General features: G+C 47.4%; 3 protein-coding genes across 12 annotated transcripts in view; 1 reads left to right on the top strand and 2 right to left on the bottom strand.

Moving 5' to 3' along the window:
* Positions 1-12,646, top strand: part of LOC120951704 (TBC1 domain family member 1) — a 28,376-nt gene extending 15,730 nt beyond the window's left edge. For 6 of the 9 annotated variants that reach the window (XM_049607770.1, XM_040370556.2, XM_049607763.1 and 3 more), the window contains 7 exons: positions 5,460-6,023; positions 6,137-6,318; positions 6,646-6,873; positions 7,459-8,367; positions 8,443-9,041; positions 9,115-9,266; positions 9,353-12,646. In XM_049607770.1, the coding sequence (XP_049463727.1) occupies positions 5,460-6,023; positions 6,137-6,318; positions 6,646-6,873; positions 7,459-8,367; positions 8,443-9,041; positions 9,115-9,266; positions 9,353-10,711 (3,993 nt within the window). In that variant the 3' untranslated portion in view covers positions 10,712-12,646. Of the gene's footprint in view, positions 1-4,865; positions 4,995-5,225; positions 5,322-5,459; positions 6,024-6,136; positions 6,319-6,645; positions 6,874-7,458; positions 8,368-8,442; positions 9,042-9,114; positions 9,267-9,352 lie in introns of those variants that run through there. The other 3 variants (XM_049607769.1, XM_049607768.1, XM_049607765.1) reach the window with 3 other exon arrangements.
* The window catches only part of LOC120949101 (uncharacterized), a 252,172-nt gene that overhangs the window by 122,968 nt on the left and 110,034 nt on the right, over positions 1-19,170 (bottom strand). The window lies entirely within an intron of this gene.
* LOC120951705 (histone-arginine methyltransferase CARMER) lies at positions 14,159-19,142 on the bottom strand. 2 transcript variants are annotated; one of them, XM_040370559.2, is made up of 4 exons: positions 19,059-19,142; positions 17,647-18,910; positions 16,189-17,552; positions 14,159-14,447 (listed from the first exon to the last, which is right to left on the bottom strand). In XM_040370559.2, the coding sequence occupies exons 2-3, from the start codon at positions 18,158-18,160 to the stop codon at positions 16,189-16,191; spliced, it is 1,878 nt and encodes a 625-aa protein (XP_040226493.2). In that variant the 5' UTR covers positions 18,161-18,910; positions 19,059-19,142; the 3' UTR covers positions 14,159-14,447. The 2 variants fall into 2 exon arrangements, with proteins under 2 accessions (XP_040226493.2, XP_040226492.2); XM_040370558.2 differs by lacking the exon at positions 14,159-14,447 and having other exon boundaries at positions 14,715-17,552; positions 17,647-19,093.

Genomic DNA, 19,170 nt, shown 5'->3' with positions numbered 1-19,170 from the left:
CGAAAGCGGTGCTATTCGGCCCCATTCGGACGGAATATAGCCCTGCCGATAATGGAAGCGGAAGGTATGAAATGGATGAACAAACATCCCGTACACTACTGCAGGCGCTACGTAAAGCGACGTTCAGCGGCGCAGCTCAGATAATGTTTACATCTGCTAGTGTCGTTTATGGTCGCAGAAGAAGCAGGCTATCTGGCTGAAATGGATCGATCAGCATTGCTACATGGGAGCACTGGACGAGGTGCACTATAATAAGCGCAACAGAGTGGCTCCAGAGTGGTGGAATGGGTGCTTATTGGATAGAACATGTTCTATGGTAATATTAGCATTGCGTTATGCACTACCACGCCCTTCCCTACTGCCATTTGGCGATAATGAGTAATTTTTTTTATACAGCTTGCACGCTCATAACCATTGTTCTTAATTTACATAAATTAACCATCTTTTTTATTGAAAATAAAGATGTTAAATAGTGTATAAAAATTATATCAGAATAACAAATAATTTAAATTGACTGGTTGATTACCTGATCAAAAGCAATCGTATTTGCTAAACTTTGTTTAACAAATGCTTCAGTCTCAAACGGATGAGTGTGGGGGGAAAAATGTGGGAAAAGTTCAAAATGTGCTCCTGTCATCGTTGCTGTTTTTTTTATAGCATTCTTCTCATCTCGATCGATATTGAACTTACCGACAAGGTTAAGATGTGCTTGTAAATTCACCAAGAGGGTCGACTACAAAGGAAAATCCTTGAGAGATTTCATGTTCCTGATCAGTGAAGTAAAATAAGATATTTGCAATAAGGGATTTCGCATTCGGTATGTTAATGAAAATTTAATATTTAAGTTTCTTTTCAAATCTGATTCCTCGAGTCAGTAATTTGAGCCAGTAAATAAATTCCCAACACTTTCTTTATTTAGCAAAACTTGCTCCAAGTAGTTTTTAAATGACTTGCGACGAACAGCCATTCAATTTTGTCGTCAATTTTTCTCATTTACTGCACAAATTCTGCACCAATCCTGATCTGGCAGTCCAAACATGACCTAAGCTGGCAACTAATTTGACCCTTTCCTAATAACCTGTACACGGCACTATTAAAAGTGAATCTAGCTCCACCACTACATTCCACAAACCACCGACGGGCGACCGATTTTCCTGCCTTGCTTTGCCAGTCATGTGTAATTTTACCACTCATCATAATATAACCATTAGCTCCCGGGTGGCTGTAATTGAGGTCAGTGCTAGGCTCAGGCGTGGGAAAGCGTGGGTTAGACGAAAAACTGGCACTTTGATCCTTTCCGATGGCAAAACATATGTGCCCACATACACACAGTTACCGGAGGCACTTTACAAGAAGTAATCTCTGTAATATTAAATATTGACTATACAGGTTGGCCTAAAGGAGCTACCTCTGGTTCACTTTGGGATAGATTTAGTTCGCAATTTAACCTTTACCGTAGAGAAAGTAGGTATATTTATGAGCTTTTGCTTCGAAATTCCCGCCCCAAAAAAAAGTATCAACGAACGTATGAATCAGCTGGCAATGCTGAAAGCCTATCGGAAACAGCCATAACTTGCCTTCATACACGAGCCACTGACAGGCGCACTCAGCCGTAGGTATCACTTCCGGGTGAACCCGGTGTCCCCTGCAGTCCAACCGATGGCCGACCATTTGTGCCGTGATGAAAGCTTCCAGAAATTGGAGGGCAGCAGGGACTAAAAATAAATGGCACAATTTTTCGTTCATCTCTTCGGTTCTACCCTCCTATAAATGAACCTGTTTGCCGTGTTCCTCCGGTAATGGTGGACTCTTGCATGATTGATTCGCTCGGAATGGTTGGAGCAACGCAGCCAGAAAGGGTGTATATGTGTGTGTATGTGTGTGAGTGTCTGTGTATATAGAACGTGAAGGGACCTTCCGGCCATCCAGATGGTAGGGCTGGGATCCGTTTCGAGCCAGAGTGTTCCACTGCTGCCAACCAGCAAGCAATCACCGCACGTGTGAACCCGCACCAGACACACAAATAACCATTCCAGCCATAGCACAGCACACCGGAGATGCTAAATCGAATGAACGATATCAACGCAAACCGGAATTTAATTTCAGCTCATCCACGTGCAGGTGAAACCATTTCGAACTGGATGCTGGTGGATGCTGGTGTTTGATTTGTTTGAGATGAAAGCAATGCAGATGGGGCCGTATTTTTTTTATATTTTCGCATATGCATAGTTCTTGTGCAAAAGTTTTCCGGAAAATGGAAATGAAACTTTAACAAGTGGTTTTGAACAGATGTTTGTTTTGCCTGATAAAGGGTTCCGTAATGTTCAGTCCTTTGCTGAATGTGGTTCGTTAAGTAGTGAACGGTTCCATCTGATACCTTTTCTCATTGTTTGCCTTTTGGTTTATCCCAAGACTTTGTACTAAACTTATAATTAAGGACTGGCTAGATGGCCTAATGGTCGATGATTTTGCTACTGCACGGTATGATGGGTTTGAATCTCATCTGAATCGTTCCCCGGTAGCTCAAGGGCTTTAAGTCTTAGTTTTATGTTAAATTCTATGTTTACTGCCAAAATTGCCATAAAGATCTCAAATAACACAGATCAATTCATTGTTGTAACGACTATGAGATGGAGCAATTGAAATTTAATTTGCGCTAATTAAATCACCTACTTCTAGCATGCTCCCCTCCATAACAAAGGTTAAACCTCTTTTGCAACGTACAGAAAGCGTCTAGTGTGTCGAGAAATACAATTTTCATCTCTTTAACACCAACAGCAAGTGTAGTGTTTTCTTTACGTTGTACACAATACACAATCACAATTGGAGCCACGTCTGTCACCTTTCCAGCTATTAAAGTACGAACGTTTATCGGTACCATTGGGAACATCCGAGCATCCCCTTGTTTGTCGATTGCTGTCGTCTTCGTTTCCGAGCTGTGAAAATATTATCCCGACAGTCGTGAGATACAGAAAGGGGAAAAGAAAATGGCAAAGACTTTCCAGTAGCAAGACAGGAAATTGTTTCATGTCTCGTATATTACCATCTTCTGGTAGGTTTTGTACGTGGGTTTATGTCTTTACTTTAAAGCACGATTGCACGCTGTATTGCAAGATGGAATCTATGCTGGTGCCACGCATAAGTAGCGAGCCCCTGTTGAAGTAGCAGAACGTGAGTTCTTTGTAGAAATTTAAAAAAAAATAGATTGACTCAATCATTCGTCACGTTTTAATGGCAAACGGAGATATGTTTCAAATTATAGCCAAAACGTGTGGGACAAAACAAGGCCTGAAAAGAATAGGATGCCCCTAACACTCATTATAGAGAGTTGTTAAATTCCATAATCCTTTCTTTTACGCTTAACTCTAAACTTGTTAGCTCTAAACTGAAAATGAAGAAGTTCTTTTAAGAAGACGGTCAATTTTTCTTCAATTTTATTTATTTGGCATGGCAATTGCACTACTATTTTGTTCACTCTTCAGCTCTTCAATTCAATGACTATTTAGAAGAAATAATTCATTTCTGAGGAAGGGGGGAAATTTCTGAGCCCCTTCGTTTTTTTTATATAAATCAGTATCATTAATAGAAACTGGAAACATTTGCAAAGTGCTGCATTAGAATAACCATCAGACTAAAATTAGTAAGCCTGACCCAGTTCTTTCTTGTTCATTTTTATCTGACTGGTGATTGAATTACGAACTGATATAACTGTCACTGCTTCAAGCGACCCGATTATGAACAGATTATGGATAGGTCGCTAGCGGATAGGTCGGTTCTACCCAACAACACGATCAATGTGAAGATATTCTTTTAAACTCTTTTTTAATGATTTATTGTATCGAATCATAACTTCAGAAGCCTTTAGCAATAATACAGAAATGTACTATTTTTGTGTTCTAAATTCCTCTTGAATGCCGAAAAGCGAAACTAATTATACCTCAAATTTGAATGTCTGTACTTGTAAAGTATCAAATATCAAATAGAGTATATTTTCAATCCAATTTCAATATAATCATTTGATGAAAAACGCCTACATATACATATTGAACAACAAAAATTGAGTCACGACTGGGCTATCGTTTGAAGGCGACAGGTTTGTAGCAATGAAAAAAAGTTCTTGGCCATTAATTGGATCGATTCATCAGAAGGCGCTGACTAGAATTTGATTCTATAATCTCTGAATTACTTCATTGATGCTGTGGAGAGATAGTGACCTACATTTTGTTCTGTTTCAAGCTGATTTAATTCTCTCGTATTGAAGATTAATTTTGGAATAGTCAAAACATTATCCAAAAAATAATGTATTTAAAAATTAATTCATTCTTTAAACGATGCCCTACTAAACACTCCCGTAGCAACATCAACACGATGGTCCATCTAATAAACAGATCTTCTGATGAAAACAATATCAACAACATCGACCTTGAAGAACTCTTCCTCTACTGTCCACCCTTTAGTCAAAGGTTCGTTGTTGACCGGTTTTATTTTGTTGTTCTTCCCCCACCGCTCATCTCACTATGCTTCTGTATGAGCGTACGTGTTAGTTGCTTCGCTTAGTTCCACCTTCACCCTTCGGATGCTATTAGAGAGCAAATATTGCTAATGTACAGTTTGCTACGGCGACTCACTTGTGCGTCGCAATGTTGCGCTTCCGTACTAGGTCCCAAAAATAAACACAACGTCAGCGCCACATTACCAAATCGATCGTCGTCGTTGATTTGTTTGATTCGGGTGCAGGTTAACAATCGGACGCCCTTCACCATAAGCCTTTCGATAGGTGCTGTGTTGTATCAAATAAACACAGCGCAAGTTCTTCCTCCGAATTACTGAAGTCAGTTGATTTGAAATGTTTGATTTACGATCGTGGACAGCGGAGATGTTGTAGCGAGCTCTGGCAGTATTTGGAGTCCACTGCACGTGTACGGGTACGGGTTTGCTGGAATTCTATTCTCGTATGCTTGGACGCCTCCGAACAAAAGTCATGCCACACTCGCGTAAGTTACATTGCGGTGCATCATACAAAGTGCAAACTATCTCTCTTTCTTTCTCGCGTGCCCACACACACACATACACACACTCTCAAATAGGGGCACATGTGTTGAACAAATGCTTTGAAATGATCGTTGCCCCTCGAAGGGGGGGGGGCGTTATGGAGAAGAGGCACACGTAGCGACGAGAGGACACGCAAACGTATAGAGGGCGCGTTAATTAAACGACAAACCTCTGTGTTTCGCAGTCAACCGTTAGATGCAGTTTGCGCGAGTGCAGTAACGATCGCAGAGAGCAGCGATCACGGTTTAGTTCGTTCTCTTAATTTTCTGGTGTGTTTCCGTGCCATTTTGTGTTTTATGTAGAGTGCATCAATCTTCGACACACTTTGACACTCACACGATCAAATCATATTCGTGCATTCTCAGCTTACCCTCTACCTCTTCTTCTTTACCTCTCTACCATTCTAGATGGCCGAGCTGATGCAGCAGATGCGCGATCCGGCCACGGTTGGCGGTGGCTCCGTTGGCAGCATACCCCAGAGCATTGTGTCGTCCAGCGCGAACGCAAACGATCTGCAGAAGGCGCTCCGCAACCAGGGTATCCATTCGACGCCCGCCTCGAACCTGAAGCTGTCGGAACAGATGCGCTACGCCCAGCACGACAGTAGCCCCACGCTAGCGTATCATCTGCAGCAGCACCAACAGCAACAGCACCAGCACTATCAATCATACCCGCAGCAGTACCAGAACGGCGCCCCGAACCGGCTGGCCACGTCGAAAAGCTACTCCGGCGGATTGAACCACTCGTCCGGCGGTGTGAACGGACCGACCGGCAGCGGCGGCATCTCGTGCAGCCTCGCCTCCCTGCCGGACATATCCGCCAACAACTCGCAGTTCTTCGAGGTGCTGTACGTCGGCAAGATCAAGGTGTCGCACAAGCGCGTCCCGTACACGTTCATCGACGAGGCGCTGCCAAAGTTCAAGGCGTACGATGCGGAAAAGCTGCGACAGCAGCAGGAAGCATCGCGAAAGGTAGGCACCATGTCGCATTTAGCACCTTCCAGTTGTGTCATCGTTTTTTTTTTAATAAAACCTAACCTTTCCGATTCTCTCTCTCTCTCTTTCTCTCTTCTTTTTTTGTCTAGCAAAATGTACCGATTAATGCAGAATCGGTAAGCAGCAGTACGGCGGAAGCCGCAACGACGCAGCGCAGCAATGAGGCCGAGAATAAGGGCACAGAGTCAACGCCACCGGCGGCACCGGACGATCCGCCCGAAGTCTTCCAGGGCCGTCGGGTCAGCCATTTCGATATACCGACGAAGAAGATGTAAGTACCGCACCGCCAGCGAATCGAGCGAATTAAGTATCTTCCCACGTGTTGTGATCGCGAGTGGAGCCGGTTTTGTTTGCGCGGGATCGTAGAAGTTAACGAGAGAGGTCAGCCAGATCATGGCCACTCGCTAGATAGGCGTGTGTGTGATGATACACGGAGCGTGATACTAGTGTATGCTCGTGGTTTACCCCTTCCACTGTAGCGATCATACACACACACACACACACAACTGCATTAATCAAATTGCACCCGTACACGATTCATTACAACATCCAACACCTTACCTAACCCACCCATCATCCAATTTACGTTCATCTCCAGCGAGAATGGTACCGTGGGGGAAAGCAATACGTCCGGCATTGTTAAGCCAGCGGAAGAGCAAGCTAAAATCGGTGAGAGCACTACCAACGAACAGCACCAACAGCAGCAGCAGCAGCAACAGCAGCAACAGCCACAGTCAGCCACGACAGCAACAGTAGCACCACCAAATACAGAACGTGTCGTGGCCAGTAATAAAGAAAGCAAGTCAGCATCACCGCAAGACGAGGAGTAAGTGCGGTAACCTTTGGTTGCATCCGTTTAGTATGGATATTAGCTGTTTGAGTTCGATTAGTTTCAGTCGCTTCGGTGCTTTCGTTGCATGTGACCCTCGCGGGAGAGGGTCGAACGGTTCCACCACCAGCAAAGGGATGCTGTAAAAATCTGCTTCTAGTGCTGCCGATTACCAGTTCTGTTAGAAGAACGTACATTGTCTTCTTATGATTTACCTCGATTTGTTAACGATGTTCGTCACAAAACTAAACTGTTTCATGCGTTGCTAAATCATTTCACTGATACATACATTTCCCATTTGCTGGTTGTTCTGTTTAGTTGTTGTGTGTCTTTAGCTATTCCTTAGTGTGCTTAGTGGATAGACTCGTTGTGTAGTGAATGAGTTCTTAACGCTTTTTCGCAATTTCGATCTTCTTTTTTTTTGTTTAACTGTGTAAGCAACAACAAGACTTTCCGTCTCATCTCGTACACCATTTTCAAACATTAGCATGTTAATTTAGTTTCAATCTGGCCATAGAACGAACACTCTCTCTAGCCCATTGTAATAACCTTCCTCAATTATCCCACCCACTCTCCAACCAGTGCACCGATGCGTCGCGATCGATCCGCCTCGATCGGATCCATACCGGTGGTCGAGCAGAACCGTACGATGGTGTTCCTCATCGGACAGTCCGATCTGCGCCTGATCAGCCCCGATCGCAAGCAGGTGCTGCTGCACAAAGCGTTCCGCGACGTGGCCAGCTGCGTGCATGGGCAGAAGAATGCCGACCACTTCGGGATCATCTGTCGCGACGTGAACAACGACGGCTACATCGGGTACGTGTTCAAGTGCCAATCGGAACAGGTGGCGGACGATATCGTGACGGCGATTTCGCTGGCCTTCACCGCCTGCTCGGAGCAGTCGCAAAAGCACAAGCCCGCGGCGCAGATATTTTCCTGCGAGCACTGTCCAATGCTCTGGTACCACAAGCTGTGCACCGACACCGAGGGGCTGAGTGACAAGAAGACGCAGAGCACGATATTCAAGCGCATCGAGACAACGCTCACGGAGGACGAGCAGCGGTCGTTGAACGAGAAGTATCACGGTGCGGAAGAGGCCGCCGGCAGCAGCCTGGGGGAGCAGAACCAATTCCTGATGATGCTGCTGCGGGCCCACTGCGAGTCGAAGCAGCAGCGCCACGTGCACGATACGGTCGAGCATCGGACGGAGTTTTTGAACCAATATCTGGGCGGCAGCGGCATCTTCATGAAGGCAAAGCGATCGCTCACCAGCTCGTTCGATCATCTGCTGAAGCGGCGCACGAGCCGGGACGACTATGTGGCAGGTAGTCTGAAGGACTCCAACTCGGCCGGTGAGCTGAAGGAGGGCAGTTTTGAACCAGTTACGCGTGCCCGATCATCGACGATCGGATCTAGCCCGGGAATGGGACGCAAAAACTCAGACCTGGGCAATGGAACCGCTCCACCGCTCAAGTCACCCATGATGGATATGTAAGTGTAGAGTGTTTTTTGAAGGGACGCGAAGGGTCGAATCAATATTAACTAATTTCTACTTCTCCATCTCAGCTTCATCAAGGTGGGCAACAGCCCTCGAGATCAGGGCCATGCCGGGTCCTGGCGACAGGCCATGCTACACCGCGTGGTAACACCATCGAAGAACATGCGCAACGGCTCGGACGAGTACATGTCGCCGTTGCGCGCCGTCGGTGGTGCCCCGGCCAAGAAGCGTACCCGGGAAGAGCTGCGCGAGCTTTGGCGTGTGGGCATCAAGCAAACCATCATACTGAGCCGCATGGAAAAGGAAAACGCCCATCTGCAGGCACGCCAGAACGAAATTAAATCGAACGAGATGCGGCGCGTAAAGCTGGAGTACGACGAGATTGCGGTGTGCGACAAGCGGTCGGCCGAGCAGTGGGATACACTGCTGGACAGTGGCACTGCTGCGGGGACGGCGACACCCACCAACCAGGCCGTGCTGTATCAGGCGATGCGGAACGGCGTGCCGCGGTCTCGGCGGGGCGAAATCTGGATGTATCTGGCGGAGCAGCACGGGCTCCACCATCCGGACCCGATCGATACGACCAACTTCCCGAACTTTAACACACCGTACCACGTGTTGCTGAAGAGTCTGACCGAGCACCAGCACGCAATCTTCATCGATTTAGGTTGGTGTCTTGGCGTTGGTGTTGCTGGTATGAAGGACCACGTCTGTAATGTATTCTTGCCTTCTTCTTGCAGGACGCACATTCCCGGATCATAAGTACTACAAGGATGCACTGGGCGTGGGACAACTTTCGCTGTTTAATCTGCTGAAGGCGTACTCCATTCTCGATCCGGAGCTGGGCTACTGTCAAGGGCTAGGCTTCATCTGTGCCGTCCTGTTGCTGCACGTGAGTTGCCCGTTCATGTTGAGCTTTCGAGCGATCTCGTCACTCCCCTCTAATCCACTTCTTTCTTTCCTGCACACAACCCTCAGCTCGAAGAAGCCGATGCATTTGAACTGCTCAAGCATCTCATGTTCCGGCGGCAGCTGCGTGCCAAATATCTACCGGACATGAGGCAATTCCAGCTGCAGCTCTACCAGCTGGAGCGCCTGCTGAAGGACCACATACCGGAGCTGTTCCAGTGGTTCAATCAGCACGACATTTCGCCCACGCTGTACGCGGCGCCGTGGATACTGACCGTGTTTAGCTCACACTTTCCGCTCGGCTTTGTCGTGCGCGTGTTCGATCTAATCTTTCTCGACTCGTTCGACGTATTCTTCCGGTGCGCGATCGCGCTGCTGGAGGTGCACAAGGAGGAGCTGCTGCAGCGCGACAACTTCGAGGACATCATGAGCTACCTGAAGACCGTCATCCCGAAAATCGATGCCGACGTGATGGAGAAGGTTTTTCGGAATGTGTTCCGGTCAGATTTCTCGCGTCAGCTGATCGTATCCCAGGTCGAATATAATGTGATGCAGGAGGAGATAACGTGCCAGAACCACTACCAGGAAAGCTACAACCGGTTGAAGGAGGAGCACCAGCAGCTCGACACCCAACTCCAGTACGCACAGTCCAACCTGCTGCAGCTCGAGAAAACGCGCCTGGTACAGCAGGACCAGATCCAGTCCCTCCAGACGCAGGTCCAGACGCTGGAAAACACCGTCCACACGCTGGTGCGGTACATCGAGCAGTCGACGGATGCGGTGCTACCGAGCGACGTGTGCCGCATCGTGCAGCAGGTCCAAGACCTTCAGCTGCAGCAACACCAGCAGCAGCAGCAAAAGAAACGCTCGCCGATCTTTGTCGATCGCAAGATCGGCAAGTCGATTTCGTTCAACAGCAACCTGGGGCTGGCACTGAACGTGCTGGAAGAGGCAACCGAACCGGACGGACCCGGAACGCCGACGAAGAAAAAGCAACCCTACTTTCAGAACTCGTTTACCCAGATCCGCCAACAGCGGGCCAGCCTGTGGCTGCACAAGCTGGACGAGTGTAACACCAGCCCCGAGCACGGCAGTGCCGGAAGTGTAGCGAGCGGCATGAGTTTACCCTCTTCTACCAGCCTGAAGGGATTGGGAAGCAACAATGACGACAGTGGCATAGCGACACCGATCAGCCCGCAGCTGCACGCACCGTCCACCACACCGATGGTGGCCGAAAGTCGACCCTTGGTACCGTCGTTCGAGAACCATCCGCTGAGCAGCTGCGGTGACGTGGCCGTACAGTACAACGGTACGACACAGCTCAAGTCGCTTAAACCACGCTCCCAGTCGCGGCATGGTTCCGTCTCGCTGATCGTCAGCGAAACCGCCACCGAACCGCGACCACAGGTCGCCACGGATCGAAGTTAACAGCCTCGCGCGGCAAGCCCGGGCACGTGCCAGCACGTAGAAAAAGTGTAATGAGAAGGACAAGGTATTCGCTTCCCGTACGCCTATAAAACCCATGCTAAAAAAAACAACAAGAGGTGCAACGGATGTGTTCAACATCTACGTTCTTCCACCTTTCGGGGATGTTGCTTGGACAACACCGCTAGCACTGTTTCGACTATTTCGGCACATCGCGAACCAAAAACAAAAAACCTTAATCAATCTCACAATAGTGATTTACAAACAAAAAAATCTCTCCCGGAACGGCTTACTCCCTGGCTGGAGAGCCTCTCCCGGGTGTGCGTCTATTTAGCATGCAAATTCTCCTTCGTAATTCAGTGTGTTGTGTCAATGTTCGTTCTTTATTGTGGGTGGAGGAAAAGTGGAAGGGTCTTGGAGATTTAAAAAATATATAATTTCCTCCCTCTGCTTTCTAACAAACGACACCACACCGCCACGCGGTTCATTGTCGCCTGCCGTTGTTTGCTCTTTCCCCGCAGGACGACATGGACGCTGTCGCCATCTAGCGGAGAGTAGCAATACTGTTTACATTCAAACGCGGAGAAAGGACCTCTAACCATTATCAATATTGATCACGCTTTTGCAAAAAGAGAAAAAGAAGAGAAGAAGAAGAAGAGAACAACAAGAACACTACAAAACTCAGCAACCAAACCCAACGCCAGCAAAATGCTTCGTACAATTTGTGAGTGTGAAACAGTAGTTTGTAGCGGAATTTCTAGTGCGGCTTTTACAACAAGCTACCCGATTGTTATTATTTTTTCAAATATGCTATACTTTTTCGCTAGAGCTACTAGCAGCTGTAGTATTCAACATTGGTACATTGGGATGGTAAGCTGCCGGTGGAGAAGCATCTATGTACTTAAGAAAAGGGTTCGCGCAGTCGCGAATGGAAAGAGCTCACCGAAGAGATATAGGCGGAAACGCGGTTAGATCGCACACAAAGCAGTTTAGCAAATCAGCAACAGTAGTAGTGATTGTTGTTTATATTTTGATAATCGGACTTTAAAATTGGCTTCTCCCGAGCACTCCCGAGCAGGCTCCTTTAGTACGCTTTCTCGCTTAGTGACAGGCAGGAAATCGAGGAAAGGCAATTAATTACCAAAAAAAAACACCAAAGGTTAATCCCGGCTCACAGTTTGGTAGGAAGCGAAGGAATGAGGAGGGAAAAAAGGAAAACACACCTTTACCCCAACAGTTGTATTATTAAAGCTAACCGTGCAACACACCTAAGCTTCGGCACGCACGCAACCAGATTAAGAAGGAGAACAGAGAAACATGCTGATGCTTGCTAAAGCGCAATAATCCGGCGTATAATCGCGTATATTGCCAGCTGGGTTCGCATATTGGATATTTTATTCGATATTATTTTCCACTGTGCGGGTTTTCTCGCTCGCTCCTCGTTGGAATAGGCCTTCGTGCGTTTTGTAGCTATATTTGATCAAGCCTTTTTACATTGCTTTCCAAACCCATTCGTTGTAAATATATCGTTTAGAAAAGGTGAAAGCTATACTACAAATCCTTCTTGCCTCGATTCATTTTATTGTTTGTTTGATTGTTTGGGTAGTGTAATTGCGTTATTGTTGAGTTGTTTGCTTTTAGTTGTTATACACTAGGTTTAAAGGTTCTTTTAAGCTGTTTTAGTTTCTTCCATTTTGGTTGGAAAGCTAAAAAAGTGGAAAAATAGCTAAACATAATATATTATCAAAATCGCTTCGGTTACACTTAGGGCAAAGAGAGAGAGACAGAGTGAGGGGATGGAAACAGTTTTCGCAAATATAAATAGATGTATGTACAACACCATCACACGTCCTGCAAATATATATATTTAGGCGTCTTCTAAGATATGGAAACAATCGCGAGAAGGAAATAAAACCCAACATCATATAGTTAAATGGAGGAAGATGGCCACTTTGTGTTTTGTTTAATGTTTGAAAATCCGAAAAAAAATGTTGCGTGGCGTTGGGAAATATATTTGGATATTCGGATGTTGTTTGAGAAACGCCACCAGGAACGCAAGTGGATGCTTTTCATTACACCTTTTCACATCGTTTCAATTCCAATTCCGATTGTACAGTGAATTGGATTTTCGTTTTGCAGTGCAAAAATTAAACTTTCCATAAAAAAAGAAAGCCGTACTGAACGCAGTTTTGTATCAAACTCGATGTGAACAAGAGATGTAATGCCAATCGTAGGCGCTTCGGCGCAATGAGAATATACTGGAGCATTTCATTCTTTTAGGAGATGAAGTTAAACGATGTATTTGGGGAACCATTGTAAAATGATGTGTGTCTCAATCGGTGGTGTGCTTCAATACCCATTATTTCGTCCGTTATCTTCGTTATTGCATTATCTGTATCCTCCTTCCCGCCCTTCGGTAAAGCGTTTTGTGCGGTAATTGCATGATGGCTGGCTTACTTTATTAATGTCTCACTCAACGCCCTTCCCGGTTGCGCACTGTATTGCCTGCAGCATCCGCGCAACATCTTTTTCGCTGTTGGTAATCTACAATCCTGCTGCTTCTTCTACAGTCAACTCATCGATTGCTTGTAGATCAACGCGCGTAGCGGCGCCCAAAAGGAACATACACATTTGCCGGTTGCACTGCAGAAACACAATCTTCCATCAATGCATTGCCATTCGCCTTCCTCTACGCGCAACAGAACCGCATTATGCACAGTTCCATTCTACTACTTTGCCCTACACACACACATACATAGAAACACACTTCGGTCTCATAGTTCTAGTGGTTGTTTTAAACTCTATCGATTGAAATAGTTCTCGATATACTATCCGGTATGGGGTAAAATTGCTTACTTTTAGTCTCTTTTAGTCTTTCCTTAGTGTGCTCTTCCGGCTGTGTATCAAAGAAAGTGTCTCGCGCTATGCGCGCCCTTCCTGACAAAGATACCGAACCCCGTGGCGGTTCACAAAATCAAAAAAGAATCAAGCAGTTCGGCCCCGTTTCCGGTTGGCGTCGTACACACATCTGCCGGTTATTATCCATTGGTAGTCCTAACTTACTGGAAGATCTCTGTTGCATCGTAACGAGCACAGCAAATGTTTTATTTTGCTAAATCTGAGCGCATTCCTACACAGGAGAAAGCTTTCGTTAAGCTGCTAACACTAGAGAGCGCTTTTCCTTGTCTTACTGCTCCTAGAGTTTATGCTGATCTCTAAACTCTCACACATACACACACGCAACGTTCCTAGCAGCTCAATATAGTATTTTTTATTTGAGTAAATTGTGTTTTCGTTTACTTGGAGCGGGGGAAAACGTTCTGAACTAAAGGTTTAACCACAATCCAACACTCGAGAGAGACAGATGGACATATACAGAGATCATTCAAAGCAATCGTTCGCTCGTTCGTTCGCTTACAAAAAAAAAACATTCAACAGAAAATATGAAAATATGTTTACAAAAAGAAATACAAAATAGCAGCATATTTTGGGGAGGAAATAATGCACCATGAGGATGGGTACTGGGAATCTCGCTTTCTCTCACTACTCAAACAACAAACTGCTCCCCAGGGACCTAACCGATTGAGTTGGTTTAGTTTGGTTTAGTTACGTAGATGAAGGTGTGGTGGTATAAGGTATGCCTGTCTGCCGCATGGTGATTGTATCGCTGTCCAGGGCCATGCTTTGTCTTTACTGACTAGACAAATATCTCACTCCTGCCCTGGGCACGAATGTATTCCTGAAAGTACAAACATAGATACATTATAAATTAGTACGAATTTGTACCGATAGGCCAGTTGCTTGAACATGAAAACCCCCAATGTACTTGCGATTTTTTTATGCGAAAGCGATACGAAGCGCAAGCTGGATGATCTATAGCACAAACACACTACAAAACTGGAATGGAACTGAAAATGGAATGAGTATCGAAAATAATATGAAAACACATATAGCAAGAAACACATAGAAATAATAACAAACACAGAAAACAAACGAACGAAGCGTATAAACTTAAAATAATCTCTCTATTTTGCTTGAATAAGATGTCGACGCCAGAATTTGGTTTATTGTGTGTCTCGTGCGAAGAAGAGAATTATACTGAAGAAAAAACCGTACTCTCCTAAGACCGACCATCACGCCGCCCATTATCTTTTTAACCTAGGCCCGTTTGAGCACAACGTAGTCGAAGCTAAATGATAATAATATTAATAATAATAATCATAATAATAATAATATTAAACGTAGCAATAGTTATAATTAAATTAAAAATGCCTCAATTTCAGTTGGTCTAGCGATTGTCAATTAAGGATGCGGGCGGAATAACTCTATGCTACTACTGAGTGGGTCTGTGTGCGTTTTTTTTTCGGGCAAAGTTTACTACTAAAACTATTACGCATGCTTTCCGATGCTCTTGTCTTGTCTTGTGAACGTATTTAGCAGCGTAAATCTTCAGTGTATAATTTGAAAGCAAGTTATTCGACAAAACAATCGATGCCTCAAGTATGTTCAATTTCTTGCTGGAATGCAAATCTATGTCCATCTGCCAGAACGATGCCGTATTTCGTATTCACAGATAAAGCAGAAACTGATTGGGTGTGTCAAGCTGCCATGCTCATCCCGGTCGTTCTATGGTGTCCTGCCCACTTTATGCCTCCTCACGCGCACACACACACGAACACTCATACACACGCACAAACACACGTAATAACACCATTTTGGATGGAATCAATTGTCAGGTCTACTATCGTGGGGCGCAATCAGTGTTCTTCCTTTTCGACGCTAAATTTAAACACGGAATAAGCGTATGCCGCTGCGAAGCTAACGGGGACAGACGAATTAAAACACAAATGTACAGCTAGTGGATAATAAAAGTGTACGCTACAGACAGCCTTAAAGTGTGTGTGAATCTCTCTTGCGCATAGCTTCAAGCCTGCAAAATGCAGGTTTTGGGCGATGGATTCTATCTCAGCTCACCGGAACGAAAAGGATCGTAATCTCAGTTGGATTAAAAGCAATTGAATAAAAATATAAAGCACATCAACGATTGTGCAGGGACAAACGGACAACTTAAAACTAAACAGATTAAAATCGTACACAAACACAAACACGATTTCCCCTTAAATCAAGCATCGTTCTAGCTACGGGTTATGAATCAGGAATGATGCCTCTAATTCACGGCATGACGGCACATGACGTTAAGGTAGCCTAAACTAGTATGATTGCAAACTTCGTTGTGTTTATGAGAATGTTTGATGGGATGTTTGTGTTGCTTTCCCCCCGCCTGGCCGCTGGTGCCGCTCTGGCCGTGGCAGTATAGCAACAGCGTAAGCCACGATTCCGTGGGTGGAAAGAACCTGACTGGCGTTTCAAAAACAGACCCTCTGCCATGAAAGTCTGTACAGGGTGGCAATACAATGATACGATTGATCGAATGTTCCCGCCTAACCCCAGTGGGCCGTTGCTCTTCTTCCCCTCCCTACCTAGTAGAACTGGTTGCCGTGAATCGGCTGGCCCGGATGATGATGGTGACTGTTGAGGATGGGTTGAGCGGGAGAGGTAAACAGGGACGGTGAGATAGCGCCACCGATCAGCTGATGCTGGGCGACGTTCTGCGTGGAGGTGGCCGCACAACCGATCGGTGGTGTCATTGCCAGCTGCTGGGCCGTAGTCGATTGTTGCTGCTGTTGCTGCTGCGGACCGACTGCGGCCTGCTGCTGTTGCTGCTGTTGCTGCTGCTGCTGTCTTCCCGTGCTCGAAATAAGTCCCGGATGAATGTTCGGCTGATGGCCGCCAGGGCCGCCACCGTTCGCACCGCCACCGATCGCCATCAGGTTGGTGTTGATGATTGTCGACGACATGTCGACCTCGCCGAGCCCGTTCACCGTGATGCCGTTGACGAGGTTGACCGCATTGCGTGCGCCCTGTGCGTCCAGCTGGCTCCAGAACGCTTCGCTCGGTGAGGTGGTGTTGGAGCCGGGCGGTGCCGCAACCGGTGCGCCAGTGTACCGGAAGTAGGGGTTCTTTAGGTCGAGCGTGTTCGAGGAGCTGATCATCGTACCCTCGAGCTTGAGGTCGATTTCTACGTCGTAGCTTTGCCGCTGGTTTGCTGCCAGCACCACCTTGCCCGACAGTACCTGGCCCTGCTTCACGAAGATGGGCGTCTGCAGCAGGCAGCGCACCTGGTACCAGTGCGTGAGCGGCTCGGTCGGCGACGTCGACAGCCAGATCTGAGAGCAGGTGCCGGCAAACTCGACGTCGAACCAGAACGCCAACCCGTGGCACGTGCCCGTCTCCAGCATGTGGAACTCGACGTCGATCTGAATCCGGTGCAGGTCCTTCTCGTCCGCCGTGAGGAAGTTCGTGGTGTGCCGGATCGATTTCGCCATGCAGATGCGTATGTCGAACGTGTCAACGATCGGCTGGCGGAAGTACTCCTTCATCGCTGCGTCGCGCAGCGCCACCAGATTCACGCCGTGGAACTCGGTCTGCATCCAGAAGTTAGCCTTATTGTACTGCTCCATGTAGAGCGCTTCGTCGGTGAACGGGGCGACGTGCAGGTCGCCCCGGGACGGATACATCTTGCCGTCCGGCTTCAGCCACTTCTTGCCGTGCAGATACGTCTCGAGCATGCGCTCGTTGTACAGCATGTAGCCCATCGGCTCGGAGATGATGACGTCCACCCGTTCCGGCAGGTCAATCTCCTCGATCTTGCCCGCGATCACGATTATCCGATCGGTGAGATTGTTTGAGCTGACCAGCTGCTGTGCGTACTGCGCCATGTTGCTGGCCTCTACCGCGTACACCTTCGCGGCACCGGCCTGGACAGCAAAGAACGACAGAATGCCTAAAAACAAATACAGAAAAGAACATTCGTAATCCGATTGCCAAGGCGACGGAGCGGTAGTGATTGACCGTCAAGAGCGGCAACAGTCTCTTACCGGATCCGGCTCCCACATCCAGCACGATCTTGTTCTGGAAGTCTTGCGCATTGTTGTAGATCGCCCGCTGGTACGTGCTGGTCCGCACAAAGTCCTGCATCATGTTCTGCTGCTGCGACAGGTAGCCGTAGAACTGGAAATACTGCGACGCGGACGAGTCCTCCGTGCGGAGGTTGAATACTGAGTTCACCTTGCCGGACAGCTTGTGCAGCAGGCTGCGGAACTGCTGACAGTCGCCCCTGGACGCGAACCGGAACAGCACCAGCTCCCCTCCGACCACCAGCATGTGTGACGTGTGGCCCCGGCTGAGATGGGTCGTGCCCGCCCCGCTCACCAGGTACTCCTCCAGCTGCTTGGGTGGCGTGGCACCTTCCTGCAGCAACCGCACGGCCATACCCTGTGGATCGTAGCTGCACACGACCGTCACCTTGTGGTCGTACTTGTTCACCAGCTTGTCGCTATCGTCCAGCACGAGCACACTGCAGCCCTGCATCCGAGCCATTTGTTCACTCATCTTGAACCTTTTTTTTCTTGCTGAGCTCTCCTTGTTGCTGAGCTGTTGTGTTGACTTCACAGGTTGCAGAGCAAGCCTTCGCTGATGGTTAGATCACAGACCAAAGACACACCGGGCGCACGCAATACCACCACACTCACAAACACACACACACACACAAACACGCACTATACACACTCTACCTAAAACGGTAGATGCTCCGCAGCAAACAAAGGAGGAAAATGCACCGCTCTGGTGGAAAAGCGAATCCCGTGTACACGCACGATTCCGATAATGGCCACGGTCACGGTCACGATATGATGGCGGCAATGCACACACTCACACACGCGCACAAACACTAACACATCCACACACACACGCTGGATCGCAGCACACGGTTGCGTCTCTTTCTCTGCCAATTTGCAGGTTAATGGCCTGACCAGGGTTCACAGAGCACAAAGCCCGGGCAGCAAAACGGTACCGACAATGCGAGCAGCACAAACTCCGACGCGTTGCAGTACGGCGAGCGACAGAGAACACACACGCCGGCCTTTCTTCCCGGCTGCTACTCGCTTTACAAAAACGGGGCTGCCCTCGTTGCAGAATGCAATTTGCGAATGCGTTGCGCGGCCGAAAAGGGTCTTTTTGAAGGGATGCTGCCGCGCTGCTGCTGCTGCTGGCACTCGTCTATAGTCAATTGAAGTTAATAGATTAACGCTTCTTTCTCTTCTTGCCAGCCGCCAGGGGTATCACGTCCGGGGGGAGCAAACTCTAGCGGGTTAGCGGGAAAAAGGGATATATTATTTTACCACCCCGATAATGGAACACGTTTACTTCATTTGCCACCTGCCGCCAGTGGTAATGAATGATTTGAGGAAGAACAATTTAATTTAGAATTTTCTCAAATTATTTCAATTACCATTCCCTGGAACGACACACACACGCGCCACGCACACACAAGCACGGAAGGACCGTTTTTCGCATCGCACGCACACACCTCGCTTGCACAACGTGTGCTGTCAAACTTCGTC

Source organism: Anopheles coluzzii, chromosome 2 (genome assembly GCF_943734685.1).
Source record: "Anopheles coluzzii chromosome 2, AcolN3, whole genome shotgun sequence".
Classification (NCBI taxonomy): Eukaryota; Metazoa; Arthropoda; class Insecta; order Diptera; family Culicidae; genus Anopheles; species Anopheles coluzzii.
This window is presented reverse-complemented; position numbering and strand designations above follow the sequence as displayed.